We start from the raw sequence: 27,298 nt of genomic DNA, 5'->3' as shown, positions 1-27,298 counted from the left end.
TGAAATGAACATTGCTATTTTACTCCTGTTGAATTTTAAAAAAAAAATAAAAAAATTCAAAAAATATAAAAAAATTTGAGAGTGAGTAAAATAAATAATTTAGAGAGAATATTAATCTATAAAATTATTTTAAAAAATTATAAAATATATATAAAATTATAATTTATAATTTAAAAGGGCATTTTAAAAAAACAATGCCCATGCCTAAATTAAAACTTTGATACCTCGTGAGTTTATATCCATTTTAGATAATTATTCAAATCAATTTCATGTTATGACTGTATTTTTTAATTTATTTATGCTAATCTTTCCCTCAATTTCTTTTCATATATATATATATATATTTAATTTTTATCAAAGAATTTTTATTAATAATTAAACTTGAGAGGTCAAAATCAAGAAAAGTGAAAATCAAACCGACCAATCATCTAAACTTCAAGGTGATAAGGGATTAGTTTGAGCCCAACCCAAGAGCCACCAGGCCCACTCCCTTACCTCTCAAAAATATTAAAATAAACTGAACGAGTTTTTCTAAAATTTGTTTCACTAGTAATTATCTTATCGTTATTTAAAAATTATAACTATTTTTTAATATTTTTGTAATTCTATACAAAATATTAATATTTTTTAATAAATTAATTACAATAAAATTATAATCTGAATTATCAACAATTATAATTATATTATTAATAATAACTAATAAATATTAATAAATAATTAAGAATTATTATTACAATAGAAATTAGATGGAAATTTAGAGCTCCATTTACTGTACTCTGTCGGATGACCCATTTTTTCTTTCATTTTTCTTCCTCTGTTTTAACTTTTCTGATGAAATGCTTAGTGGGTTGTTTTAGTTTGAGTGAGGTGAGGTGAGGTGAGGGTGGGGGTGGTGGTCAGCTGCTAGTCTCCCGGTGAGTGAAAAAATATCCCAGCTCTAAAACCCCTATTCCTTTTTCTCATGTATCAATTTTGAAAACCCATTACGTGAAATCCTTGCATTGCGGCTGAAGGCGTTCAGGTTAACAGCAACACTCTAGCTTCAATTTCGTAATGTTGATTTCACGTTGGGTTCTTGTTGCAGTTTAAAGGGCAACTTCGGGTAGTTTCTTGTTTACTTCTCTCATTTGTTTTTTTATTTGAGGAGGGGGGATTTTCCTGCTAACTGGTAGGGCGTTGACTTAGGTTATGGTTCCGAGGCCTTTCTGCAGTTATTTTGGGGATTTCTATCTGGGTTTTCATTCGGTGCTTGTAATTCTTTTGGTACGCCTGTTTCTTTGTATTTTATACGGTGATTTCTAATTGCTTCGATGTGTATGAATGGTGTTCTTAAAATGACTTTGAAAAGGGGTTTTGTGTTTTCGTGGATTTTTTCGTAGTTTAAATTGGTGTGATGTGTACAATCTGAATGTGGTACATTCTTGTTATCTTGGGTTCTTTTTGGTTTGCTGATTTATCTATTGCAGGTAGTGAAGAAGAAGTCTTTAACTTGGGAATTAGTTGATAAGGTTTCCGCCGTTTGTGATTGTGTAAAAGCAACTACGGTTTGAAACTTTCCATCAATGGCTACATGCACATCCCCTTATTTCACCCCTCCAGATACTCGTAGGCCCACAGGAGTACTGACAGTCCTTGGGGCCAGAGTTTCCCCGTTGAAAATGGTCGAAGAAAGGAACGGGTTTTCAAGTGTTAGTAAAAAATGTGGTTCAAATTTCCTTCAGCTCAAATGTTCAGCAAACTCACACAGTTTTAATCAATTTCAAAGTAAGGACCCATTTCTGAATCTACACCCGGAGGTGTCGCTGCTTCGAGGTGGAACAAATTCTACAATGACCAACCCTAAACAGGAAAGCTCGAGCAGAGATGTTACTGAGAGTTTGAGAGAATCGTCAAGTTCAAATAATTATAACGAAGCCAAGATTAAGGTTATTGGTGTTGGAGGTGGTGGCTCAAATGCAGTCAATCGTATGATAGAGAGTGCAATGAAGGGGGTTGAGTTCTGGATTGTTAACACTGATATTCAGGCCATGAGGATGTCACCCGTTTTCCCCGAGCATCGCTTGCAGATAGGTCTAGAGCTGACCCGAGGACTTGGTGCTGGTGGGAACCCAGATATTGGAATGAATGCTGCTAAAGAAAGCAAAGAATCTATAGAGGAGGCAGTTCGTGGAGCAGACATGGTCTTTGTGACTGTAAGTTCATCTTTTTATTGGACATATAATTTTGAAGGACAAAATGTCTAATGATTAGTTCTATTTTTGCCTTCACACATTTTCTCCCTTATGTAGGACTATATTAATATATCATTCCATCTTTTCACAAGCATCAAGATGATCCTTTCATGTTAATGGTAACTGAATATGGTTGTTCCAGACCGAGCTCAGGTTACAATATCTCCAAGATACTAGTAATTAAGCAGCCACAATATACCCCATCTCCATTAAGATGATTCAGCAGCTGTTGTGTTCTAAAAGTGAACAGTTGAACGTGTAGTTATTAAGATATCTTTTGGTTCTTGCAAATCTAAACTGATATTTAGATATCTCTTTGTCGGCTCTACACTCATGCTTTCATTGGCCAGCTGGACAATTGAATACCAGACTTTAGAAATCGCATAGTTTGTAGTAGCATAGCTCTCTGTTTTCTTCCTGAATCTTAATATTTTAGTTAGGTTATCATTTTTCTAATGTTTGGCCGTCATCAGATTATAATCATCGCCTGCTGGAATCACACTATTGTTTCTTTCTCTATAGCTGTAAAAATCAATATTTGTAACTTTGTATTGAAAGTTGAAACTTAGTTTAGGGTACTCTCGTACGTTTGGTGGTCTGTAGGCCCTTGTTGTCCAATTGTTTTGAAAATGAGTAATCATTTCTCAACATCATGAAGTCTGTTGTGATTAAAATGCCTCAAAGGTAACAAGAGATCTCTACCTTTAAAACACTTACCAGTGACAAATTATAATTTGTATGTATGATAAAATGCTCCTTCTGCTTGTTTCATTGTCATATCTTTTAAATGTGCAGGCAGGAATGGGTGGGGGAACAGGCACTGGTGGAGCTCCTGTAATTGCTGGAGTTGCAAAGTCTATGGGTATTTTGACTGTTGGTATAGTCACCACTCCATTTTCTTTTGAGGGACGAAGAAGAATCGTTCAAGCCCATGAAGGAATTGCAGCTTTAAGAGAAAATGTTGACACTCTAATTGTCATTCCAAATGATAAACTACTGAATGCAGTTTCTGCGTCTACACCAGTAACAGAAGCATTCAATCTTGCTGACGATATTCTGCGGCAAGGAGTTCGTGGTATCTCTGATATAATCACGGTATGGCTGCTTAAGTGCATTCTGGCAGTTTTGACTGTATATGTGGGCAATCTTACATGTGGTTATGTGTTTAATCATTATTTATTTTGATTCTTACACTTCATTCAATGAGTACTATGCTCTTGACAGGTCGTCATTTTATACGGTTACACATTTTGTATTCTGATACTTTTGGAATATATGTAAAAGTTATCGGATAAACATAAGGATTCTCTATGATGATAATAAATTCATCTCTATTCAAGATGTGAATGACATTTTATTTAAATTTATGATGCCTGCTGCTCGAGTGTAAGATTGAGATCCTGTAGATATCTGGACAACTTTATGACTTCACAGACGTGGTGGCTTGCGTTCCATGGTGACTGTATGGGTTCTTTATGTGTGATAATGCAAATAGTTTGTTAATCGTGCTATAGTGGAATTTTATCCTGTGTAAAATTCACTGCACTTTGTTTCTTAAGCCAGTCATGGGATTGATTGTTCTTTGGCATTGTCTGCAGATACCAGGATTAGTAAATGTAGATTTTGCTGATGTGCGAGCCATTATGGCTAATGCAGGTTCTTCTTTAATGGGAATAGGAACTGCAACAGGTAATGTGAAGAAACCATTTTGTTTCATGTTAGTTGTGTTGCTTGTTTATGTATTATCCTTGCACATGCAATGATTTCTAAATGTGCTTTCTTTTTTTATCTAATGATTAAACCTATTCCTTTATTTTCTGCAGTATTTCGCAGAGCAACCTTTTCCCCCCATTTTCGCTAGAATCCTTGTTCAGACACTGTAAAAGTTAAAGTATAACTTCATTCAACTCAATTCAATGATTGTTACCATTAAGCTGATAATGCTAACGAAGTAGAATTATAACATCTTGGGTTCCTGGTCGGTAGAAGTAGCAATGAGGTGTGTTCGATGTACAACAGAGCTGCGCGTATTGGATGAGTATTGCAATTACATTATCCCTCCCTTCGTTTAGACAATATAGCCTTATCTCGGGATGTCCTAGAAAGGAAATAGGAGTGACAAATTTGGGAAAGTGTGAATGTAACTATTGAACAATTAAAGGGAGTTAATGTGTTGCCTTTGCACAGATGAATCTGATCAGAAATGAAAATTGATTTGTCTGACCTCTATGTTTGTGTAACAATTTATTGCACAGATGCCCTTTATACTTTTTAGTTTTAGCCTAATATTTTGATCTTGCTAAATGCAGGTAAGACCAGGGCTAGAGATGCTGCTTTAAATGCCATACAGTCTCCTTTGCTGGATATTGGTATAGAGAGAGCTACTGGAATTGTGTGGAATATAACTGGAGGCAGTGATCTAACATTGTTTGAGGTAGGCTTCCCCACCCCCACCCCCACGTGAAATTGGTCATCATTCTGAAACTTGTTCAGATTTTGACTGAAGATATATATTCTGAACTATTTTGTAACAACATTAGAAAAACACTGCTTCTGTAAGGAAAAGTGAATAGCTACTGGGCAATCCACTTTACCTGACATGGATCCACTGTAATACTTTATACTGAGCGTAAGAAAATTGATTGAGATATATGCTTCTTATTTCGAGAGTTGAACCTTGTATCTTATGATATAAGTATCAATTTTGGCCCATGTTCAACTTCCAACTTCGGGCAACATAATCTTATATATTTTCAAGCCCTATTACCGTGAATGTGTCAAAAGGAAAATTGTGACCATATTGATTATGATACTGGGTTGATGTAGGAATTCTCCTTTAGAAATTTATCTTTTCTTATTACAGTAATTAATACATGTTTTTGTATTTGTGTGACAGGTAAATGCAGCAGCAGAAGTCATATATGATCTTGTGGACCCAAGTGCTAACCTAATATTTGGTGCTGTGGTAGATCCGTCGATAAGTGGTCAAGTAAGTTTTGCCTATTTTAGCATGGAAAACTGCTATAAAGCTGCCTCAGCTGTACCAGAAATATGGGAATGAAGAAAACTTTCTTACCAGAAAATTTTCACTGTTTTTGACACTTAAATCTCTTTCCAAAACCTTGAAATGATTTTGCAGGCAAGATGTTGAGCTAGTGAAAAATAATTGAAAACTGGATTAGCTTACTAATTTCCAATCAGCATGCGGATGTTTTTCTTCAGGAATGTTATATTATCTCGATTTATCATGCGTTTTTTTTGTGGATCGTTGTGGGGGTTGCATGTGATCACATAGAAAGGTTGTTACTGACAGATGAGAACTATGGAAAACGCCTTGAGCTTGAGACTTTGACGTCAATATATGACTTGTCGTAATGATCAAATTGCTTTGCTAATAAAATTCAGGTCAGCATAACTTTGATTGCCACTGGTTTTAAACGTCAAGAGGAAAGTGATGGGCGGGCCGTTCAGGTATCTCTTCTTCACTCAAACCGACAAAAGCACTCGCTGTCTATCTCTTTTGACACATGTTCCATCTAGGCAAATCAGCTGGCGCAAGGAGATCCAAACCTCGGTTTCAATAGACGGCCATCATCCTTCTCAGAAAGCGGTTCTGTGGAGATTCCGGAATTCTTGAGGAAGAAAGGACGCTCCCGTTTTCCTAGAGCCTAATTCCCTCATACAGGGTGCTGCCTTCAAGCAATCCAATCTCTTCTTTCTTTTTCAGAGTGCTGTTTCTCGTGTCTGTACAGGATTTTGGTTTTCGTGCAATGTGAATCTTAGCTTTGAGAAAGAAAACCAGCAACCAGTGAACAAACCTTTCCTTAAAAAGAAAAAATAACGATGTATGAGTTGGAGAGTGTTGAAGTTTGTTAGTAGCAGCAGTAATACAAACTGGAGATCTTGTAAAACGACTAAATGAGGCTGTAGTTGCATATTTTTGCCTATCCTTCATGGTGAGCAAGTCAATGAATTTGATTAGTTGGTGCTATACTTTTTAAGTGTCATCACAGGTCTCGCAGAAACTACCGCCGGAGTTCAAGTTCTGATTCAACCTGCTTCTTGATAGTTAACCTGCCTGGAATTCGATCATCATAGATTTTGATATTTACAGTTGACCCTTTTAATTACTACAATATAATACAACACAACATTCTAAAACTGATGTGACTGCTTTGTCACTTCAACATTTCAATCCTCGAGTCTTTTCATACGAAAGATGAGAGAGACAAACATGATCAAAATTGGAGACAATCTCATGTCATGTGGAGTGACTGTGTCAAATATTATTACTAATATTGTTATTAGTAGTAACTACTACTTACGAAAAGCACAATATTCTTTTATATTAAATTTAAGTAATGTGGGAGTAAGTATATGTTCTTACTTAAAAATGGCGTAGTATTCCATTATATATTGACAACTTGATAGTACTAATTTACTTGTTACGAAAATACAGTCACGCTCTAAGTCATTCACAATTAAGATATATAATGACTTGCTTGGGACAATTTAAACACAACAAGTCTACTTCTCAAAGAAGGGAACAAATCTATATATGATAATATAACATCACATCTGAATGAATTGGAATTTTTACATCCATTTAAGAGACTGGACAAGAATCAGAACAAAACAAAATACATAAGTTGCCAAATAGTGGAATAGATCGTTTGCCCAGAAACGAACAAATGCATGTTTCTAGTACATGTAAGTTAACTTATATACTTTTTTTTTAAGAAAATAAAAAATAAAAGTTCGAGTGGTTTCAATATCAACTCTAATTTCCATTACGACCCACAAATCGACTTTCTATCATTTATTATTATTATTATGAATACCAATATATTTCTGTGCGTGTAACACATTTCATATGTACATAACATTTATTTGCATTAACGCTTGCTTTGAGTGTTGTGTGGCCTAAAAGAGGGTGAAGAATAGAGTGAGAAGAATTGGCAGACATAAAAGTCATTAAAATTAAAAAAAAAATATATCTCCTTCAGCTCAGCTTAGGCAAATTCATCAAATTCTTGAGGTTGAGAATATCTCCTTCCAACCAAGTCCACATCTCTCACATGAAATGATTTTCTTACACAACAAACAATCTGCATCTAGAAATACCCATTTTCTCCCTATTATCAGATTCTTCATTCCCATTGGCCCAAAAATACTTAAAAATCATTCATAATTTTCTCAAATCAACATCAACCTCACAATCCAACCCACTAATCCTTTCCTATGAAAAACATATCATCATCAGACAGTGCAGTGCAGTGGCAGAGAAAGAAAGAAGAAACCACAGAAATTGGAATCAGAAAGACTGGTAAAGTTGTGGCATACCATACAAAGGCAAACACTTTCTGTTGTTGACGTGTAAACTAACACTCCCATTCATTTCTTTTTCTTTTCATTCCCATTCCCACACAATAAAGCATCCTTTCCTTCCTCCACTTCTTTCTCACAAATACTATCTTCCCTTCCCTTCGCCCAAACAATTAATTAACCACTACCCAGCCTAGCGTACCATGCTTCCCCCCAATCAACAAACTCAATCCACGCCCAAAACAACCCAAAATCCATTTTCATCCGGCAATTCCTCTGCATACGGATCAACTCAACAATCCCATCAGACAGTAGAAGCTGAATCGTCCGCGGATTCTGTACAGCCAAAGAAGATGCTAGAGGAGGAGAAGAAGAACACGTGTACTACAGTTACTGTAGCGACGGGAATCGAGAATAGCTGCAGTAGTGGGAGGGAAAGGCTGCAGAGACATAGGATAGAGGTGGCGGGTCGGGTTTGGATACCGGATATGTGGGGTCAAGAAGCTTTCCTCAAGGACTGGATTGATTGCGGGGCTTTTGATGCTTCGCTGGTAAACAGCAGTGTTATGTCCGCCAGAGCTGCGTTGGTGGAACAAGGACGGACGCTCAATTCCGCCACACCAACCGTTGCTAATTACTAGTAATCTAATCCCTTCTTCTAGATGAGTAGATTTTCATGGCTCCTATATATATATATATATATTAATTAGAAATAAATAATCTGAATATTTCGCAGCCCATGTTGATATATAGTCTTGATTTATAATCCACACATTTTTTATGAGAAAAAAATGAGAGATGGAGCTGATGTGTTTCTTTACTATCAGAGAATACTAGAGAAAAGTTTATATTTATGACAGATACATCGGTTTACGCCACGCAAATACCAAAGTTGATTTGTGCCTATTCAATTCAATCTTGTATGCTCACGCCCTAGAAGCTATGTATCTTCTTTTACTTTCGATGTGTCGCTAAGGCAACTCCTTTCGGGAAGAAAATAAATCGCTTAAAAACTGGATAGCAAATCTATTCACCAGCAAGAATACCAGTGGCATATAAGTAAAGTAATGAAGGGCTTTATCCCGTGTTCATACAGAGCAACCTCATATTTAACAGTATCAATTTCACTTCCTGCTGTGCACAAAATTGTGAGGTGGGAATTATATTCTCTAATCATATTCAGGCTAATAACTCTTGTTTTGTTGAAATATACAACAAAGAATTAGTACAAAGTGACGAATTTCAGTTTTCAAGAATAATCAAGTGGTGAAGCTAGCTTAGTGCTAGACATTCAGCCTCTAAATTTGGAGGGAGTATACTACTACTTCGCCATGAAGGAACTTTTACAGCTGCAGCCACCCACTGCACTTGGGTTTGTGGACACCTGAAGGCAAAAAGCTTCCTTAAGGATTCAAATGGAATATGACTGGTGGAATACTGTCTACTGATAGCCAAACACAAGATATTGCATAACATCAATAGATTACGGATAAAGTTAGATAAAGCATTACTCATAACCATGCTTATCAGTTATTCAGGATACTGACAACAAAGAATGTGCTGATTTATTCTAGAAATGAATTGAAATAATTGTGCAAATCTACTTGGAATTCTTGCATTGCTCTAACACACTTGCACAGCTATAGTGAAGAACGCTATTACCACAGTAACCTATTAAAGTGTAAATCTGGTGAAGTCCCAAAAAAGCATAGGAGTTAGGACAAGCTTCAAACATACTAATATGATGTTCAACACGCCATATGTTTCAGCCTCTGAAAGTTTAACAAAATGGTAGTAATTAAGCACCTAAAGATGTCTATTGACAGAGAAACATACTCATCATCCAATTGGCAATCAGGCAGATCCAAGAATGCTGATAGAGGCAACAATATGAACATAGCCTTGACCAATAGAGATCAGTCCTTTTCTATGAGAACAAATTTAACCTTCTTGATCATACTATACTGTAAATGCTAGGATAGATAGAACATATGCGAAAGATTCCGAAACTTAAAACATATTATGGTAACTGTCACATCAGACAAGAAGAAAGTATGTGCTTGAATGCTGAACTTGCCAATGATGGAATGGTTACAAGAATTCCAGGGTCAATAGTAACTTTGAAAGGAATATGAGAAACATTATAAGTTTTGCTTTTGATCTCTGGAAGTAAACTTGTTCTTGTATATGAACAACCAAAGAGAGCAAGATAAATAGAAAATGCACCTACTACTAAAAGCAATTCAACTATTACCCATTTGATCCGAGCAAAAGGTAATAAGCACAAATATTATCTTTACTAATGTAAGATGAGTACAATAACTCAACAAAACAGTTATTTCCACCGTCAACCAAAGACATAATACCTAGATCTTTAACAGGCCAAGGATGGATGGCTATAGCAATCAGTGATTAGACATAAGATGTTACCAACTTAATGTAAAAAGGATATACTGAATGTACCTGGAAAGCAGAGCGGATCAGCTCTTCGACATAATCAACAGTAGCACCTTTGACGAAGTCAAAGGAAACATTATCGACCACCAACTTAACTCCATCTTGCTCAAAAATCCTACAAAAATATCACAACCAAATGAATTTTCTTTTAGGACCTAGCAAATATCACAACTAAATTATATTAAATAATAAAATAGAACCAAGCGAATTCCAAAATTTTTGAACAGCCAATCACCTATCATCAGCATTTATCTTATTATCTAGTGAAAAGTTGTATTGGAACCCAGAGCAACCACCAGCTTCTATGCTCAAACGCAGCAACCTCTGACTAGCTTCCTCAGCTTGTAACTCTTTCATTCTCTGTACACATTGTTGAAAACCATTGAGTTCTTATCTAGCACAACGATTATTCAAAACTCATCAAATAATAGAAGTATAATGCAACCTTATAATCACAAACACATAAAGATCTTCAATTATACTTTATGTTTGGAGATATGAGCATAAAAAAATATCATGCTTTCTGCAATACTTAACCTACCTACGTATCCCTTTGTTCTAAATCCAACAAAGATTTAGTATTGTTGCAAAGATTCAGATAACTAATTGTCTTTCTTCACTCCCAATGTAAATAATGAGAGAAATTTCTCATTTCTGCACGTGCGGGAGTGGGCATCACCTGAAATGGGAAACACATAGCATCTCCTTTCCTACTACACACAATTTGCATTTAGGGATGTCAGCTCCCCGCAAAGTTGAGTCAATTACAATACTCGACATCATCAAGCGCCAAAATCTCCACGACAACAAAACTAGTATCCAATAAAAAAAATTATAGAAACAATACAGCAATATACTTGATTCAACTCCATCCGAACAAAATAAAAAAAATAAATTAAAAAAGCAGAGAATAGTACCCGAACACAGCTGTCGGTCATACGTACGGCGTCAGGAGATGATGACGGAGATTCCGACGAAGATGGCTGAGGTTCTTGGAGAGCGGAGGATGAGCTGAGAAGCCTAGAGTTCTGACGAAGCCGGGCAGAGAAGTAGGGCGCAAGCCGATGAATCAACGAACGCGACGACGTCGTCATTCTCTCTCCTTCCTCCTTTTCTTCTTCTTCAAAACATGCTATATTGATTTTTCTGCATCAGAGGAATCAAATGCGATAGTGATTTGGAAGAAATTGTTTTCTGTTTTGAGTTCTTCTCTTCTGCTGTTTCCAGGAATTGATTGGGTATTGCTGGAGCTTCTCCTGCCGAACACGCGATCACATGACCCGATTACTCGAATTCTTCTAATAATAGTACGGGCTCTCTATTGGGCTGATCTCATCCTCTACTTCGGCCCGTCAAGCCCAAATATCCATAATTTGGGCCTCAGAAAAATAAAAAATATAAATTACATTTACCATCTCCTGAAATTTGATATAATTACAAATTCTTTCACATTGTAAAAAGGTCACAAATACTCCCTCAAATGAAAAATAATTTATAGTCCTTCAACGATGATATAAAAATTACTATTTTACCCTTACTATTTTTTTTTAAAAAAAAGCATTTGAAAAAAAAATGAGAACGGAAAAGTGGATAATCTTTAGATAATATTAATTTATAAAAATAGTTTGTAAAATTTTAAAAAGTATATAAAATTATAATCATAATATAAGAAGATATTTGGATAGTTCACCATAAAAATTAAATAAAAAAATTAATAAAATAGACTCATTGTTATACAGATATTAAAAATTAAAAAAATATTTATAATTTTTTAAATAATGAGTAGATTTTTATAATTATGCTAAACTATAAGAAGGTGATCGCAATTTACTCAAATAAAAATGTCCATTGGACCAATTTGAGTTATCCTAATTGGGCCCAAGTATAACAATTTGGGCTAGAAATTTCAGAAGCCCAATTTTGTCGATTCAGTACAAAGCCACCGGATTTTCTGTGAGAGTAAGCTCAAACTAGTTTTGTTCATAGATTCTCCGTCAGCTCATAGACCGATTCGCCGGCGTTAACGACAGTGATCCTTGTCCGGTCCAATACGCCATCGTATTGGTACGTTCCTCTCTTTCTCTCTGCACATCAAGACACATACATTTGAATTAGACTTAGTTGTTGAGAATTAGATTCTATTGTTTTTTCTGTATAATCTGTTTGATATAATTTGTTTGATTACTCCGCCTGGAACATTTCGCATGTTCCGCTCTCGATCAATTGTAAATCTTAGTGTTTCTCCTTCATCTTCTGATCTGTTTGTTAGTGCATGCTGCCGTTGGTGATTTAATATGTTGCTGTTTGGGTTTATTTCTTGATGATATGTAGGTTTGTTGTACTTAATTGAGGAATGAACGATTTTGTAAAATGATTTTTTTTTTGGAAATCTCTGTCTAAGATTGTTTCTCTTTCCGCGAAGTTTCATTTTCAGAACCTCTGCTCCCATTCTTGAGATCTTATTCAAAATCAAAGATGCAAACAGCAAACTCCTCTACAGAAGAAGAGATATTTCGAGTTAGGAAGCTAGAGATCTCGGACAAGAACAAGGGTTTCGTCGAGTTACTGCAACAGTTGACTGTGTGCGGCTCCATCTCCGACGAGGCTTTCAGAGAACGATTTGAGGAGCTCGCTAAATGCGGAGATGACCACGTCATATGCGTGATAGAGGACAATAATTCTGGGAAGATTGTTGCCACTGGGAGTGTGTTTATCGAGAAGAAATTCATAAGGAATTGTGGGAAAGTTGGTCATATTGAAGATGTGGTGGTGGATTCCAGTGTTCGAGGTAAGCAATTAGGAAAGAAAGTTGTGGGGTTCCTCTCTGAACATGCTCGAGCGATGGGGTGTTACAAGGTGATTCTTGATTGCAGTGTTGAGAACAGACCCTTTTATGAGAGATGTGGTTTCAAGCAGAAGGAGATTCAGATGGTGAAGTATTTTGTTTGATCAACAACGTTCTTGCTCTTCTGAAAGATCACATTTTGAATAAGAGATGTGAACCATTATCAGAAGTAAGGTTCTAGTCTTGGTTTAACTGTATCTTGACTACTTCGTGTATGGATCTAAATTTTCAGCCCAGTACAGGTTTTATTACAACACATTGTTATATTATGGATCTTTCGTGCACACAGAAAAAGAAATAACTTTCCTATTGCTGTGAATCTTCTGCAGCTTCCAGGTTTCATATATTTACATATCATTTTGGGAAAATTTACCATATACTGAAGACTAGTATTTGTTAGTTGACAGTATTATTGGTTTTGACCATAACCGACCAGGAACGAGCAGAAGAAGATGGACAAGGAAACAACAAAGAACGGCTGTTCTTCATTTTTATTTCGAGGATGTACACACAGACTACTTATAGATACTTATTACAAAAACACAGTCACACGTACAACCTTATTTATACATTTCCTCGCACAACCTCATGAGGAACCACGCTTGGTTGATTGCGATTCTACACAAAGATAACTCGGAATTGGCATTGCTGGGGTCGCATGTTGCACCTGCGAGGAAGGTCCCTAGCCCTCTGGTAAACCTGCTGTGATTGGCCCTCCTGGTAGCCACCCTCCTGCTGCTGCTGCCTCACTGCTTGCCTAATGGCCTCACAGCGGCACCTCTCGTCCACGTTCCTCAGCTGCTGGCAGCAATCTCTCAGGGACTGCTCGGACTGCTGATTCCCAGTGCTCATTTCCAGAACTTCATCCTCTTCACCACCATATGGGCTGCGTCCTTGCGACAAGTACCTCTGGCAGGACCTGAACTGCCGGCCCTGCAGCTGCTGGCGGCACTGTTGGCTCTGCTGGTTGGCTTCATCGTCGATGGCTGTGGTGGTCACAGTGGTGGTGTAGGTCGTGGCGCTGGCCAACGCTACCATGGCCACCAGGAGGACTGCTGCGAGTGCGAGCTTCTTCGCCATGGTTGTTCTTGAACTGAGATTTATATGTAGGAAAGGAGTAGATGAGTTTACAGTGGTGTGAGAATGGTGGAGGGGTTTGAAGGGGGATTTATAGTGGTTTTGTGCGGGTGCATGGCTTTTACGTGTTGATTGATGGAAGAGATAGGTGGACGGGTTTTGCTGAGGGGACTGAGGCTGGCGTTTTCGAGCTTCCACATCGATGTCTACATGCAGATGTTGCCAAAACAGAGGACTTGAATTTTTTAGAACTTCTCTTTTGGATCTAGTTTAATTAATATTTGTTCCTCTAACACAAAATGTTTCTCTTTCTCGTAAGTGTCTGAACTAGTGCTAAAGGAAACTTTAATGGCCAATTAACAGAAATTGAGCTGGTCATAAAAGACATCCTTATCCATGGAGGAGACAAACTAAAATAATGAGTTATTAGCATATTACAACTCAACAATTATACCTCTAACTCTTGTTTAAGTTCCCTTGATGCATCTTTAGCTCCAAGGACAGTTCCACAGTTTGGGCTCAAAACTGCATATCAAAGATCTTGGGTTTGAATTGGGTGTGTGCTTATAAAAAAAGAAGAATAAAGTTGCATCATTAACAACATAAGCAAAAAAATTATTTTAAATATTATTATATCTTTTATTTCATTTAACATAACTACAAATATTACATTACCTAATTTATTTCAAAGACAAATTATACACATAAAAGTAATATACAATACAAAATTCAATCCCCTATAAAACGAAAGGAAAAATCTATTAATTTCTAGTCGACTCTCGAATCCTTTACAACACTTGTCTATTTCTTTTGTCTTCTCTAAATTTTAACTTGTTTATCAACCCATTCAATTTAGCTTATAAAAGCATTGTAGACATGGACAACATGTGACGCAATTTTTCTCTTTTTGAACTCAATGGCATGTGATAAGTGCCTACTAAAGCACAACAACTACAATCACTTCAAAAGGTCATAGAATGGATGACAGGGTTTCAAGTGGATGGAGCCCAACAACAACCCAAATTTGATCCATTCATCACACCCCTCCTCACTTGTTATTTGTAATTGAACTCCCAAAATCAAATAAATGAAACTCCTAAGACTTTGTCATGAATATAATTTTATACTATCAAAATTATGTTGCAAATATAGTTCTATCTTCATATTCAGATTTGGTAATCACCTCTATACTAGCATCATTCTGAAACTTATAGTTTATTATCTATAATATTTATTATAAAGAAAAATATACTTTTCTAGGTTTCAAAATATATCTAACAGAGTGATTGTGTTTGGAACGAGTCATTGATTATAACAAATTTGTTTGATTACGAATTTAATAAAATAAATATAATATTATAAATTTTCAACACATTATAGGTAAACGGACACAGAGATTTGTGCAATATTTTGCGGTTTGCATTAATATGGAAGAATTGCATTTACATCCCATAAGTTAACATCTTCATCATTTTGATTTTATTATTTTTTAACTCGCCATAACTTCAAGAAAATTATAATTTCAATATCAAGTCTTAGTTTTATTTAATTTCTAGCAAAAACAACTTTCATTCCCCTCAAAACTTAAGGAAGAGCATTTCATACACGAGTCGTTTTTATAAAAAACTTAACGATATTAAAGATTTTGAACTAAAATAAAAGTTTTCAAAATTATAAAATGCAATGTGGTGAATTAAAATACAAGGACACTAAAATCATAAAAAAATATTAACTTATGGGATGTAACTTATCATTTTCTTCTCAAATGAGAGAACTACAAAAAATAGAGGGGAAAAAGAAAAAGAAGTTCCCATTGGGATTCTGAATCCAAACAGCGGTGCGGGCGCCCATTTGGGAATTAGGGCAACGGCCAACATTATTATAAAAGCCCTTTCAATCTTCGATTATGCCGTCAAGAACGGCAGAGTGGAACTCTGGCATTAACATCGCCTTTTCTACGACTTGCCTTCAAGGCTACATATTCCTTTTTGTTCTGTAGAACTGTCCGTCATATGTGAATTTTGATTTATAGTCATATGTATTATTGCTTCACATCGTCTGTTGTTTTTTCACCAAAGTCGATTCTTTTTCAATATTTCTTTCCGTTGATGATGAAAGCTATGGAATGATGATAATCTCAGCTATGTGCAGACGCAGCATCGGCCGGGAAATAATTCCGGTGGTGCGATGAGCGGCACTTTCCACACGAGATTTCTGATCTCAGGTTTTCTTCAGCCGTAAATTTAAAGTTTCGCGGATATTCTTTTTATTTTCTTTTCCACGTGGAACTTGTTTCCTCATTATTTTCTTCACCAATGAATTATATTCTTTTTCCTTCTTCCCCAATTCCTTTCACCGAACAGAGTGTTAATGCCGGCATGCATATGGATATCTTCTTATTAGTTTCATTTTTCTTAAATCATTTTATGATTTCAGGCCTTGAATTCAGTGATTTTATTTTCCAGAAACAGAAAATGTAGATGCAGATTCATGCGAGTTTTGCTACTTGGAAGAAATGCTTCTAAATAAGAACTGCTTATTTGAAAGTTGAAACGACCTTTTGCCAAGCACTGCAATTTCGAATTCAAATCATTTTTTGAATCTTAAATATTTCAACTTTTACTTTGAATTGTATTAGAATAGGGTGTACTTACAATATCATCAAGAAAAATGTTTTTCTTATATTCATTCCATGTGAGTAAGCCTAATTTAAAGAGGTCGTTGAGGCTTTTCAGAAAGCATGTACAACATTTTTTGAACATTGCTTTGCTTTTTGAATAAGCATCATCGTTGTAAAATTCTTTTCTTCGTTAATAACCATCAGTTGGTTATGAACAAATTTTTCAAAATTGTGGGCAGTCTTCTTCGAGGTATTTGTGCATCGTGAGACTCAATAGACCAAATTTGGGCTCAACTGCTCGAGACACCACTGGACTTCCCATTTTCGCCTACAGTTCCAAAATATTTTGAATATTGTGAATAACTTTTTCTAAAAACAATTAATATCATCATAATTGTGTGAACATAAAAATAATGTTATTAATAAATATTCAATTATTTAGACATTTGTATATGTATTATTTAATTTTTAGAAAAATAAGTCTTAAATGTATGTGATATGAGCAAAAAAATGACGCTTGAGTCCACTTAGAGGAAAAAGTAGTGATCAAAATGTTAGAAAATAAAAGAATATAAATAAGCAATGTTATTTGTTGTTTTTTGTATATAAGTAAAATTTTAATTATGAAATTAAAGTGTTCCTTTTAGCTAATGTTGAAGTATGAAAATGAAAGTTGTAGTATAAAGGTAAAATGTGTCTTCCCCTTGGGAGGCTTTCTATTTATAAGCAATTATAAGTCGGTTAGAGAAAATTGAAGCCCTGATTTGGTGGAGGATTTTCATAAATTTGGTGAAACATGATTCAAAATGGTTGGATAATGTTGTACCTCTTATGATTTGGTGGAGCCTCCCCAACAGTTGGAGGATCCCCGAATTCAAAGGAGGGTCATTTCCTAGCAGTTGAAGACCCGTGATTTTTGGATGGTGATTTGGAGTTTGTTGTGGATGAAGGTATATTTTAAGATTAAGGATGCCTTCCCAAATTTTCGGTGAGGTGATTGAGGCGAGTGTTTCTTCCAATTGGAGCCCAACCTTTTAGGATTTATTGGTTACTTCTGACTAAAAGCTCATGTGTACCCGAAGGGGCTACTGGTCTTTATTTGACTCTGTGAGATTAGCCTCTTGAGATCCTACGTGGATGTCACCCAGTCAATTGATATAGATTGACTTTAACTGGGCGTGTGAGACTTTCTTGGATTTGCACCATTTTGAATTTAAACATATTGAACTTCTTTTAACCAATTTATTTTTCGAGACACTTCTTGTCAGATTTCCTAAGTGCTCTACCCAGATTGAAATTCTTAGAGCCACTGGGCCCAACCCTGAATTGAAGAGGGACACATTAGGTCTTGCATTCTTTTGGACTTTGGCAATCTCTTTTTCTTTTTTTGCTTAACTTTTTTGGGCTAATCTATTTTTATAAAAAATCAATAATATATTATTATTTTTATATGTAAGAGAATAAATTTTTTATTAAATTTAACTTATTTTAGTGCGTATTTTAGGTATAATAATTTATTTTATGAGGTTTAGAGTAATTTTTTCACTTCGTTATATAAGAAATTATGTGTAAAAATACATAAATTTGGAGCTGAAGACTGCCCAGCAAATCAAAATGTTGGAAATGTCCGTTCCCTTAAAACCTGCAGATTGATCATTGGTGTATAAGGCTATCTTAAAAGAGGAACAATGAAGTGATCAGACCTATTGCGACGTTCAATTTGAATAACAAACGAGAATGTATAATAATAAAAAGTCTGTTTCTCGACGCTTTTGCATCATTTGAAAAAATACTCATGTGCAATATTACTAACGGACCTTACCTGCATCTAATACATATATCTCTGTGAAAGGCAACACGTCAAACCTGTGTGCTTTATTCACTCAGACTTTTCAAGCTCTTTGAATCTTCGATCCCATTCTCGTGTCTCATAATCCTGCTCGAACAAATCCCTCTCAGTACTATAGACAATTCTCTCACTCCCAATGAATGTCTTCTGAGCCATGTACCGAGCACTTAAGAACTGAAAGTATTAGATAAAAGAGGTCACATCGCAAAATCATAGTACTTCTTTCATGCACAAAAGAACTTCGAATCAGTTTGATGATGAGTTGGAAATGGAACTAAAGACGATTGGACTGATCATGGCTGTGAAGTATCAAATTATCAATAGGGCGTTTACTGTTTACCTTTCGCCTCAAAGAGAGATCTGGTGATTCAAGTGCCTTGGCACGCTGTTCCCTCGCTCTGTTCCTTTTGACAATTTTAGCATTTTTGATTTGAATGAAAAACCACCGAATCAATGGAATTGCAAAGAAAGAGCCAGCATAGATCTGCAAGGTTAATGGTGAACTTAGAGAAGTAAAACAACATTGGATTATTTCAGCAGCAACAAGACAAAGCATCCAGTAGCAAGTATATATCTAAAATGGCACCATTGCTTCTAGAGAGTAAAACAGTAACATGCCATTTAAATCATTGTTACTAATAACAGGAATAAGAGCGACCGCTATACGACTTCAAATGCTGAAGGATGAACTAAAACTGTATAGCTTCAAAAGCTGGAATGTGCAAAGCATCAGAAAACAAAATGATGGTTACCAATAGTCTATCTTATCCAATTAAGGGAATAGATTGTTCATCAACTTTTGCTGTGTGGCTGGTAGCTAAAATATGAAAAATGAGAAAATCCAAATAATACCCTGATTTGTAGATAAGCAAGCATATCGGTTAAACAGAGAGATCAAATGAAAAAATGACTTGCTTCTGTGGTATAAAGCAATCACCAAGGAACTTCTCTACCTTGAGATGGTCTTTGTAAAGTTGCCTTTTCTTTTTAAAGCAGTGTGACAAGAACGATTATAGTTTTGAGTCACAGCTAGCTCTAGTTTACGTCACATAGAACAATACAATCAAAGAAGAGGCATTAGTTGTTGCATACCTGAAGTAAGGAAAATATGTCTGGTACAAATGTTATGAGTCCACTCGAGCTAACGGTTGTATCCCTTCAAGACAAAATTCAAACAATGGGATAAGTGAGTTAGTGGAATAACCTCTAAACCAAAACAAATGCAAGCAGAATCATACTTCAGCATGGTACCAAGAAGTATAACCCCAAATAGATTAAAGCCACCTAACCCAACCACCATTGCTCTCTCTGAAAAACTGGTTTTGCTGCATAAGAAAATATCTCATATCAAACAACAGAAATACATGAATTATCAAATTAAAAGACTAAGAACAAAGAGTACCTGAATCGCCATGTTTTTTCCTTAAAAAACTTATCAACATCTCCAACCCAATCGGTCCATCTTTTCCCAATGTATTTCTTCCGCCCATTCCTCTGTGGAGCAGCAGTGCGTTGTAGTGATGGAAAACGGTATAAAATATTCCCCTGCAGGTCCTTCTATTTAATCAAAAAATGAGGAGATATTGATTTATGTGTGCTCACACTTTATACTACTATACAATTAAGGGACTTAGAAGTACATCCACCATAAAGTATTCATATACCGAAAAGGCAACATAAACTCTAAGAAACACCAAGTGAAGAGAACGAACCTCATCATCTACTTCCGCCTGGCCATCAAATCGAAGAAGCACCGGTAGTATGTATGAGTCATCATCCTGGAGTAGTTGAAAGTAGCATAATAAATAGCAAAAAAGCAAGATGTCAACAGAAACAGATATGAAGGTAATTATGCATGAATACACGCAGAAAAATATGCATAACCAACAATATATACATACACTCAAGAGACAAGACTAGCATGCGCTCAAACTCTGCTCCTATAGATATAGGAGTTTGGACATAAGCAGATGGAATCAATTGTTAAAATGTTTTAGCAAACAAAAGCATGTCCAATTACATAACAGAAACCGATCATACTAGTTCTAAGTTAAATATTTCCATCAATAAATTCCAAACCAAATGGGATTCACTGTCTTTGTTAATTCTCTCAAAACTCAACATAATCAACTGAAACCTGGAAAGCAAGAAAGTCAAGCTGATTTCTTGATGAATGAGCCAAATTGAATAGTGAACGCCAAGCCAAGTTTGGTTATACCATGTCTTCAGTAGTCTCCAGATCAAGAAATGGAGCAAGTTCTTCGGCTGTGACAACACCGCCATTTGAAGTTATGTATTCTCCAATCTGCAGAAAGAATAGGGGCAAAACAAGTTATCAACACGAAATTAACTGTTGATTGTAACAGATAGGCAGACCATTTTAGCTGTTTTCATGTATATAAAACAGATTAGAAAAGAAAGTGAAGGATGCAGCATTAAGTACCAAGACCAGTCAAATTTCATATATTAGAGTCCGAACAGCATCAGTTTAGCTCGACTTGGCCCCAGCATATTTTTGGGTTTGTGCAGTGTGTGCAAAATCTAAATAAATTGTGAAAGAAAATTGATGACAACAAAATGGATTATGAAATTAAACAGTACATAATAAAAACATTGAAGTAACGGACCACTGAAATCAATGCTCATATATTACCAACTTCCATCTCTCTTCTTCAATCCCTTGGTTGGGATCACCATCCCCAAATACAAAGGAAAAAACCTGAAAAGTAGGAATAGCATTTGTTTATCTTCAGTTAGTAGAAGAAACTACAACTAGAGAAAACATAGTCAGAAAGTGTTTCTTACAGACTCAAAGAAGTTCATCCCACCATCACCTTCTCTTACTCTTCTTCTCCTGTAATAATATAGATCCCAGTACCTGGATAAACGAATTAGATATGTAAAATGAAGGAAGATTCCTCCCGAACTTCAGTACATCAGACAAAAGTCACACAAATTATGCTGGCATTTATCTTCTACAACGTAGTCAGAGAAGTTATGTAGGACAGAAGCTAATGAGTAAGAGGGCTAATCTGGCTGATAAGTAACCCTTTTCCAATTATGAGATTGAGAGTAACCATCCTCAGCAATTACGAACTTTCAACTCTCAAGGCCTATTTGTTGTTCGAGGGGAAAGGAAGCTTTAATTGTCTCTGAAAGAGGGAGATTGCAAACCTTTCATTGTGTTCTGCATGGTTCAATATCATAATAAAAGCAAAGGAAACGATAACATAAAAATTACAACCCCTGACATGTACATAGAAAACTAACTAATTAAGCTATGCCAAAATGAATGGGGTCTTCTTGGTTTTTTGAGTTCATCCAACTCTGGCGCTAAAACTACTCATGTGTTAGGAGTGGTCATTGTGCTCTCCCTCCTCCCCATCCACCCTTTAACTTCGTACAAAGTACAAACTATGGTTGAAGGTTCACTAATGTCCAACAACACTTTCCCCTGCCCCAATTTTCGAGCCATTCTTCCTCCAAATGAAACCTTATTGTGAAATATGGCAGATGAAAATTAGTTACAAACTGGTCGCTTTTTGTGTTTGGTCTGCGTCAAGAACATAGCAAAAGGTATACTAAGACAATATACAGATTCCTGAAAGCACACAAAGAGTTCAAAGCACTTCCACAAATTTTCCAAGAAGTTAAAGAACATGCCATGTGGCATATAGCATGTTAGTTTAACACGGTAGCATGATGAACAGTTAATCCCTTTATGTATCTTTTGCAGTAAATAGATTATGTGAAAAAATAAAATAAGTTGTTTGTTATGCAACTAAAAACCCAGAATTTAAGTTCTGATATTCTCACAAGATATGTAAAGCTTACTAGTGTGGAGCAAATATTAGCAATACCTAGCAAATAGTCCAAGCATTAAAATGCAGCTTCTTAGAAATTCACATGAATGGTTTCACTTAGACCCTCTTTTTACTCTATATATTGGATAAATAGTAAGTTAGACATTACCAGAACAAATCACTTAAGTAAAAGGTGAAACCAGAGTCGTATGATCTTCCGCGTCTGCCACGGTCGTCTGACTCACTGTTAGAAACCATGAACAGAAAACATTAAAATTATTAAGAAAAGAAAAAGGTTATGCTATAAAGATTGCATTATGAGTAGTTAAGTTTTTTAAAACTCAGTTATGGACATGGAAAGATTAGATCCCGTACCGACAACTCCAGGCTATAGCAATAATTGTGGTACATACAAGAACAATGGATGCAATCAGTGCCGTGCCAAAGGAAACCCTCACTAAATACTCAGCTGCCATCTGTCACCAAAAACTCCATTCCAATCAAAATATAGTCATCGAGAACCAGAATTTAATACAAAAGGAAAAGGCCTATACCTTCCCCTTTTCCAACAAAGGTTCAGCTCTGATCCTAAATGATTTTGCCGCAAGCTTTGATCGATAATCCTTCGGAAAAACATATAAAACATCACCTTCATCGGACACCTATTAAGGAACAGCATCAAATCATAACTATTCAACAGCATGTTCCACATTACGAATAAACAATCATCACATTCGCAAATTACAGCTCCAATGCATGAGAAATGACCTCTAAGAAACCATTGGTGTCGGCAGCCAGAGCCTGTAGAGCTTTTTGAGCTTCATTCAACTTGAGCCCGGCTTTGCTCGCCACGTCCCCAACGGTAACCCTCGGTCCGCTGGAATCAATGGCATCCATGGCTCGGTTCCGCACGCCGGACGGCAATTTATCACTCTCCACACTGCCGCCGGGGCTAATTGCCATCGACATGCTGCCATAAACACTACTGCCGCTGCTGCTGCTCGCCCTAATTACGGAGATGGAGGTTCTGCCGCACCACAATCTTGGGGGTTGAGCAAGAATCACGGACGGAAGAGCGGTAAAATAGTGTGCCTGGGATGGGCTAAATAGTGGTTTTTGAGGGAGGCTTGAGCAGTTGAATTTCGGTCTAACAGAGAAGAAGCAAGCGGACATGGACGCCATTTGTAGCTTAGTTCTTGCAGATTGTTTTGAATCCTTGTTGTTGTTTCTGCTTAGGTTTTCTCCTCCATGGATGAAATTGAAAGATATTTGTCAGACTTTCCATTTTAGCGAGAAAAGATAAAAGATACGTATCACTGCAGAGGTGCTTGAAAATCGAACGTTGTTTCTCTTGGCGGAGAAGAAGTCAACTTTTCTGACTCGAGACTACTAATTCGTACTGGATTCCCTTTTTTACCCTCACATGTAATCCTATATTTGCAAATTTTTTATTTATTTAAAAGTATATATAGTGGCACACAATATCTATACACATAATTTTTATTTTATTAAAACTCATAATTTGTTCATTTATTAATTATCAATTCATATTTTATTCTAATTAAATTAAAAATAACAATAAACTTAAACAAACCGGAAAAGTAAATTAATTTTTAAGTACATGTAATTGCATGAAATTAATTTTTTAAAGAAATTTGATTGAGTGATTAATTTAACATTAATTAAGAAATTGAAGGGTATTTTTAATATTAAAATACTTTAATATAGTGGTACCAATTTAAATCTAAAATAGATATATATTATAAAATTTCAAATTTCTAGTTGTAAATCTGTTGAATTTGTTTAATAATTATAAATTCACACAATATCAGATCCGTATCTGTATTGATTTATAGTTTACCCAATATTGATGGATTTTTAAAGATTTTAATAGCCGCAAATATCAATTATCAACAATAATTAAGGTAAGTTACCATTACTTTTCTTGATATTTGGCACAATTACCAAATACTTCCTCGTTGCTTAAAAATAAATACCCTCTTAATATTTGATGATATTATATGATCCTTAATGAATGCTTGAAAAAGTCAACTTTTTCCTTACTTATTTTTTTATTTTTTAAAAATTATAAAAAATTTGGATAGGGTGAATTGAAAATTTTTAACAATTATAAAAAAAAATCACTTAGTCAAAAAAAAAATAGAAAGTTTTATAAAATAAATAAAATTATAATCTTAATTCACAAATTTCCCTATCAAGGAGAACGTATTCGAATTATGTCAAATCTCTGGAAAATTTGGTTGTAATTTACCAATAATTATAATAGACATATATCCATATGTATTTGGTGCAATTTTGAACCATAGCATCAAATCAGGAGCCTCAATTTTGCCGGTTCAACTAAATTTTATTGGCGTATCATGGTAATTAATTAAAACTTGGATCTAATTCACATAATAGACATTGATAATCTGTTTAATCTTTGCACAGTATGCGAGAGAAGTTAAAATTTGTTTGAATTGATGATGATATAGCAACAAAAGGATTCATGGATAGTATCTGTATGGTTGAATGTGAAAATGATCCAAAAAGATGTATTGTCCCAATCTTTACAGCATGCGTTATTTCCATACCCTCATTGCACTCTACCTTCTAATCTATGTGAAGCTAATGATTCATGTCACGTAAAAGATCTCCCATACATGGGAGTACTGTTTTGCACTACTGAGATGCTTTGCAGCCAAGTTTGTTGTTGTTGTTCGATCAGCCGGTGAATGGATCTTCCAGAATTTTCACCTCCTGTCCAGTCGGAGTAAGGATTCCCGTTCTCTGCAGCAGCAATTTGTGGCGTTAGCAAATTTTAGCATCGCTCCTTTCTATAGATCTTTGGTTTCCCTGTGATGAGCTGCAGAAGGCTTTTGAGAGTAGGCACTCTTGATTCAAAACATAGAGTAAGGCTATTAGAGTGGGCTTGGTTCCATGGGAACTGGAATCGTCTTGATGTTTGAAATACCATTCACCGGTTAGTAGCATAATAGTTGCTAGAGTGAATACCCTTTATATTTAACACACTTAATATGAGACTATAGGTTCTGGAGAAGAATATTCAGATATAGCAAATTCCGAGTTTCTAATCTATCAATTGTAGGTGTCCACGGGTTGAACCAAGTTCTCACACAAGAGCTCACTTCCACCAAGTAGTATGACTGTTTGTGATAATATCCCTCTGCAAGGACAAGATATCTCCTTCTACATACCGAAGCCTGTGTTTCCAAGGGACTAGAAAATCTGCATCCAATATCTGCTGATGTGAGTGCAGATAGCGCAGAGCAACTTAACTAGATTAGAGCTTCATTCCTAACCTGTTCCAGCAATTGAGCTTCAACCTTCTTTGCAGTTAACCAAGAGAACCTTTAGATTTAGCAAGGCCCTCCATCATCATATTGTATGTTGCAATATCGGGTATATACCCTCTATCCAACATCTCATTCACCAGAACTTCCCCCTCCTTTTTTCTGCCTTCTTTCGTACAGCCTGAAATCAAAATCCGATACATCATACCATCTGAATCCAAACCCTTTCTGCAAGCCAACAACCTCAGCTTGTTTGCTTCCAGTGCTCCTCCAGTACCACACATATCCTGAAGCAGACAACTAAACGTCACACTATCTGGTATGATGCCCTCATTAAGCATTTTTCTCATTAATTCAACCGATCTTTCAGTCCTTCCAACCCCACGTAAACTTTCAATCAAAGTCGTACAAGCAATCAAGCCTGGTGGATAACCTTTGCCCCAAAACTCATCCACCAACTCAGACGCCCTCTCCACATTTCCACCGACACAAAGCATCTCAATCAACCCAAGATAATCAAAACCCCTAGGCAAAACCCCTTTCATTAAAAACTCAACCATCAAATCAGCTGCCTCCGTTACCTTCCCTTTCCGACCAAGTCCATCAACCAGGATCTCACACGTCACACACGAAAACTCACACCCCAACTCAATCATCTCTCTTGCCATTCCAACTGCCTGCTCCGCCTTCCCATCCTGGAAAAATCCCTTGATCAAGGTATTAAAACTAACCACATTTGGGACACACCCTTTTTCTTTCATCTCCCTAAACACCTCCAATGCCAACCCGAATTTATTATTCCTACAATACCCACTAATCAAAATATTGAACGTGACTGCATCTGGCTTCACCCTCTCCCTAACCATCCTTCCGTAGAACTCAACCGCCCTGTCCAATTTTCCGAACTTAACAAAACCGTGGATCACTATATTATACAGTGCAACATTCGGCTTACCGTCAATCAATCTTTTCATAATATCAAAAGCAAAGAGTGCATCATCAAATCTACCAGCCCTACAAAACGAGCTAATCGAAACACGAAACATGGGCTCAATCTTAGGGCAAGAAAAGATACCGTCTGAGCAGGGGCAAGGATTGGAGGAAATGAACTCGAGGAGCGAGGGCAGAGAATCGAGACGGCTAGTGGACACAAGAGAGCGCACCATGTACTCGAATGTGGAGTGATCATGGCGGAATGAGTCGAGTGTGGCGGCGAAACGGAAGAGATGAAAATCGAGGTGGCTGAGCGTTGGGTGATGGCGTAGGCGGGATTTCAAGAAGTGGAGGAGATCTTCCGGTGTGATGGCGATGGGGCTCTTTTGGAGATGGGTTTTGAGGAGGGTGGTGAGCTGGGTTAACTGGGTTTGGGCGGCCGCGGTGGTGGTTGGGGTGAGAGCGGAAAGCGAAGGTGAGAGGTCCGAGAGTGCGAGCTGTGGCGGCGTTGCAAGGTGGCGTTGCCGGGGTTTTGGGAGTTTCTTGAGGGCTATGTTTCTAGACATGCGGCCGTGTTTACTGGTTGCTCCGCCGTCGTCTTTTCAGTGAGCAGGATCGTCTCCACTTTCAGGAGAAGTCAAATGATAAAGTCGCGTTACCATCTGTGACATTTTATACTAAGCTATTGGCATAAGCGATTTTCCCAGTTTCTTGAGGGCGAAAATAGCATCTAAATCCCTTAACTATGAACTCTTTTCAATTAGCCCCCAAAAGTTTGGAATGTTGGCACTAGCTTCCTTCTTCTTTCTCCCATTATAAATTCTATCAATATTTTATGCAAAAG

General features: G+C 36.4%; 6 protein-coding genes across 17 annotated transcripts; 2 read left to right on the top strand and 4 right to left on the bottom strand.

Annotated features, from left to right (window-relative positions):
- Positions 1 to 774: 774 nt before the first annotated feature.
- FTSZ2-1 (Tubulin/FtsZ family protein) lies at positions 775 to 6,224 on the top strand. Of its 7 annotated transcripts, XM_020698006.1 has the most exons (9): positions 811 to 1,102; positions 1,186 to 1,263; positions 1,467 to 2,192; positions 3,027 to 3,326; positions 3,830 to 3,920; positions 4,541 to 4,665; positions 5,128 to 5,220; positions 5,637 to 5,702; positions 5,772 to 6,224. In XM_020698006.1, the coding sequence occupies exons 3-9, from the start codon at positions 1,563 to 1,565 to the stop codon at positions 5,901 to 5,903; spliced, it is 1,437 nt and encodes a 478-aa protein (XP_020553665.1). In that variant the 5' UTR covers positions 811 to 1,102; positions 1,186 to 1,263; positions 1,467 to 1,562; the 3' UTR covers positions 5,904 to 6,224. The 7 variants fall into 7 exon arrangements, with proteins under 7 accessions (XP_011094343.1, XP_020553667.1, XP_020553665.1 ...); XM_011096041.3 differs by lacking the exon at positions 1,186 to 1,263 and having other exon boundaries at positions 775 to 914; XM_020698008.1 differs by lacking the exon at positions 1,186 to 1,263 and having other exon boundaries at positions 808 to 1,021; positions 5,781 to 6,224.
- Positions 6,225 to 8,585: 2,361 nt separating this feature from the next.
- On the bottom strand, positions 8,586 to 11,288 carry LOC105174068 (Iron-sulfur cluster biosynthesis family protein). 2 transcript variants are annotated; one of them, XM_088875676.1, is made up of 4 exons: positions 10,931 to 11,288; positions 10,249 to 10,373; positions 10,020 to 10,128; positions 8,586 to 9,000 (listed from the first exon to the last, which is right to left on the bottom strand). In XM_088875676.1, exons 1-4 carry the CDS (start codon positions 11,105 to 11,107, stop codon positions 8,998 to 9,000), a joined length of 414 nt encoding a protein of 137 aa, XP_088731802.1. In that variant the 5' UTR covers positions 11,108 to 11,288; the 3' UTR covers positions 8,586 to 8,997. The 2 variants fall into 2 exon arrangements, with proteins under 2 accessions (XP_088731802.1, XP_011094337.1); XM_011096035.3 differs by having other exon boundaries at positions 8,586 to 8,940.
- A 652-nt stretch (positions 11,289 to 11,940) lies between these two features.
- Positions 11,941 to 13,633, top strand: GNA1 (glucose-6-phosphate acetyltransferase 1). Of its 4 annotated transcripts, XM_088875587.1 has the most exons (4): positions 11,941 to 12,077; positions 12,436 to 13,027; positions 13,148 to 13,194; positions 13,295 to 13,633. In XM_088875587.1, the coding sequence occupies exon 2, from the start codon at positions 12,489 to 12,491 to the stop codon at positions 12,960 to 12,962; it is 474 nt and encodes a 157-aa protein (XP_088731713.1). In that variant the 5' UTR covers positions 11,941 to 12,077; positions 12,436 to 12,488; the 3' UTR covers positions 12,963 to 13,027; positions 13,148 to 13,194; positions 13,295 to 13,633. The 4 variants fall into 4 exon arrangements, with proteins under 4 accessions (XP_088731713.1, XP_020553641.1, XP_020553640.1 ...); XM_020697982.2 differs by lacking the exon at positions 13,148 to 13,194; XM_020697981.2 differs by having other exon boundaries at positions 12,436 to 13,194.
- LOC105174067 (2S seed storage albumin protein) lies at positions 13,314 to 14,013 on the bottom strand. Its single transcript, XM_011096034.3, has one exon. The coding sequence runs from the start codon at positions 13,936 to 13,938 to the stop codon at positions 13,477 to 13,479; it is 462 nt and encodes a 153-aa protein (XP_011094336.1). The 5' UTR covers positions 13,939 to 14,013; the 3' UTR covers positions 13,314 to 13,476.
- A 4,261-nt stretch (positions 14,014 to 18,274) lies between these two features.
- LOC105174065 (uncharacterized protein At5g03900, chloroplastic) lies at positions 18,275 to 23,553 on the bottom strand. Of its 2 annotated transcripts, none has more exons than XM_011096030.3 (13): positions 22,976 to 23,553; positions 22,762 to 22,869; positions 22,583 to 22,683; positions 22,377 to 22,451; positions 21,210 to 21,282; positions 21,058 to 21,123; positions 20,623 to 20,709; positions 20,117 to 20,182; positions 19,807 to 19,961; positions 19,643 to 19,729; positions 19,497 to 19,560; positions 18,745 to 18,888; positions 18,275 to 18,578 (listed from the first exon to the last, which is right to left on the bottom strand). In XM_011096030.3, exons 1-13 carry the CDS (start codon positions 23,387 to 23,389, stop codon positions 18,435 to 18,437), a joined length of 1,584 nt encoding a protein of 527 aa, XP_011094332.1. In that variant the 5' UTR covers positions 23,390 to 23,553; the 3' UTR covers positions 18,275 to 18,434. The 2 variants fall into 2 exon arrangements, with proteins under 2 accessions (XP_011094332.1, XP_088731275.1); XM_088875149.1 differs by having other exon boundaries at positions 19,807 to 19,949; positions 22,976 to 23,552.
- A 1,114-nt stretch (positions 23,554 to 24,667) lies between these two features.
- On the bottom strand, positions 24,668 to 27,111 carry LOC105174063 (pentatricopeptide (PPR) repeat-containing protein). The gene has a single exon (XM_011096029.3). The coding sequence runs from the start codon at positions 27,018 to 27,020 to the stop codon at positions 25,566 to 25,568; it is 1,455 nt and encodes a 484-aa protein (XP_011094331.1). The 5' UTR covers positions 27,021 to 27,111; the 3' UTR covers positions 24,668 to 25,565.
- Positions 27,112 to 27,298: the final 187 nt, after the last annotated feature.

This window comes from Sesamum indicum, linkage group LG11 (assembly GCF_026168435.1).
Source record: "Sesamum indicum cultivar Baizhima isolate 11 linkage group LG11, ASM2616843v1, whole genome shotgun sequence".
Taxonomy (NCBI): domain Eukaryota; kingdom Viridiplantae; phylum Streptophyta; class Magnoliopsida; order Lamiales; family Pedaliaceae; genus Sesamum; species Sesamum indicum.
The sequence above is the reverse complement of the archived record's forward strand: the minus strand, read 5'-3'. Positions and strand labels throughout refer to the sequence as shown.

Excerpts from the sequence above, each read along its gene's own strand:
- FTSZ2-1 (XM_011096041.3), top strand. The coding sequence starts at position 1,563 with ATGGCTACATGCACATCCCCTTATTTCACCCCTCCAGATACTCGTAGG. Across the intron at positions 2,193-3,026 it reads CAGACATGGTCTTTGTGACT|GCAGGAATGGGTGGGGGAAC; the intron begins GTAAGTTCATCT and ends TTAAATGTGCAG. Across the intron at positions 3,921-4,540 it reads GGGAATAGGAACTGCAACAG|GTAAGACCAGGGCTAGAGAT; the intron begins GTAATGTGAAGA and ends TGCTAAATGCAG.
- LOC105174068 (XM_011096035.3), bottom strand. The coding sequence starts at position 11,107 with ATGACGACGTCGTCGCGTTCGTTGATTCATCGGCTTGCGCCCTACTTC. Across the intron at positions 10,374-10,930 it reads TGACCGACAGCTGTGTTCGG|AGAATGAAAGAGTTACAAGC; the intron begins GTACTATTCTCT and ends CAATGTGTACAG. Across the intron at positions 10,129-10,248 it reads AAGATAAATGCTGATGATAG|GATTTTTGAGCAAGATGGAG; the intron begins GTGATTGGCTGT and ends ATATTTTTGTAG.
- GNA1 (XM_020697982.2), top strand. The coding sequence starts at position 12,489 with ATGCAAACAGCAAACTCCTCTACAGAAGAAGAGATATTTCGAGTTAGG.
- LOC105174067 (XM_011096034.3), bottom strand. The coding sequence starts at position 13,938 with ATGGCGAAGAAGCTCGCACTCGCAGCAGTCCTCCTGGTGGCCATGGTA.
- LOC105174065 (XM_011096030.3), bottom strand. The coding sequence starts at position 23,389 with ATGGCGTCCATGTCCGCTTGCTTCTTCTCTGTTAGACCGAAATTCAAC. Across the intron at positions 22,452-22,582 it reads GCTATAGCCTGGAGTTGTCG|TGAGTCAGACGACCGTGGCA; the intron begins GTACGGGATCTA and ends GGTTTCTAACAG. Across the intron at positions 19,561-19,642 it reads CTTCTTGGTACCATGCTGAA|GGATACAACCGTTAGCTCGA; the intron begins GTATGATTCTGC and ends TTTGTCTTGAAG.
- LOC105174063 (XM_011096029.3), bottom strand. The coding sequence starts at position 27,020 with ATGTCTAGAAACATAGCCCTCAAGAAACTCCCAAAACCCCGGCAACGC.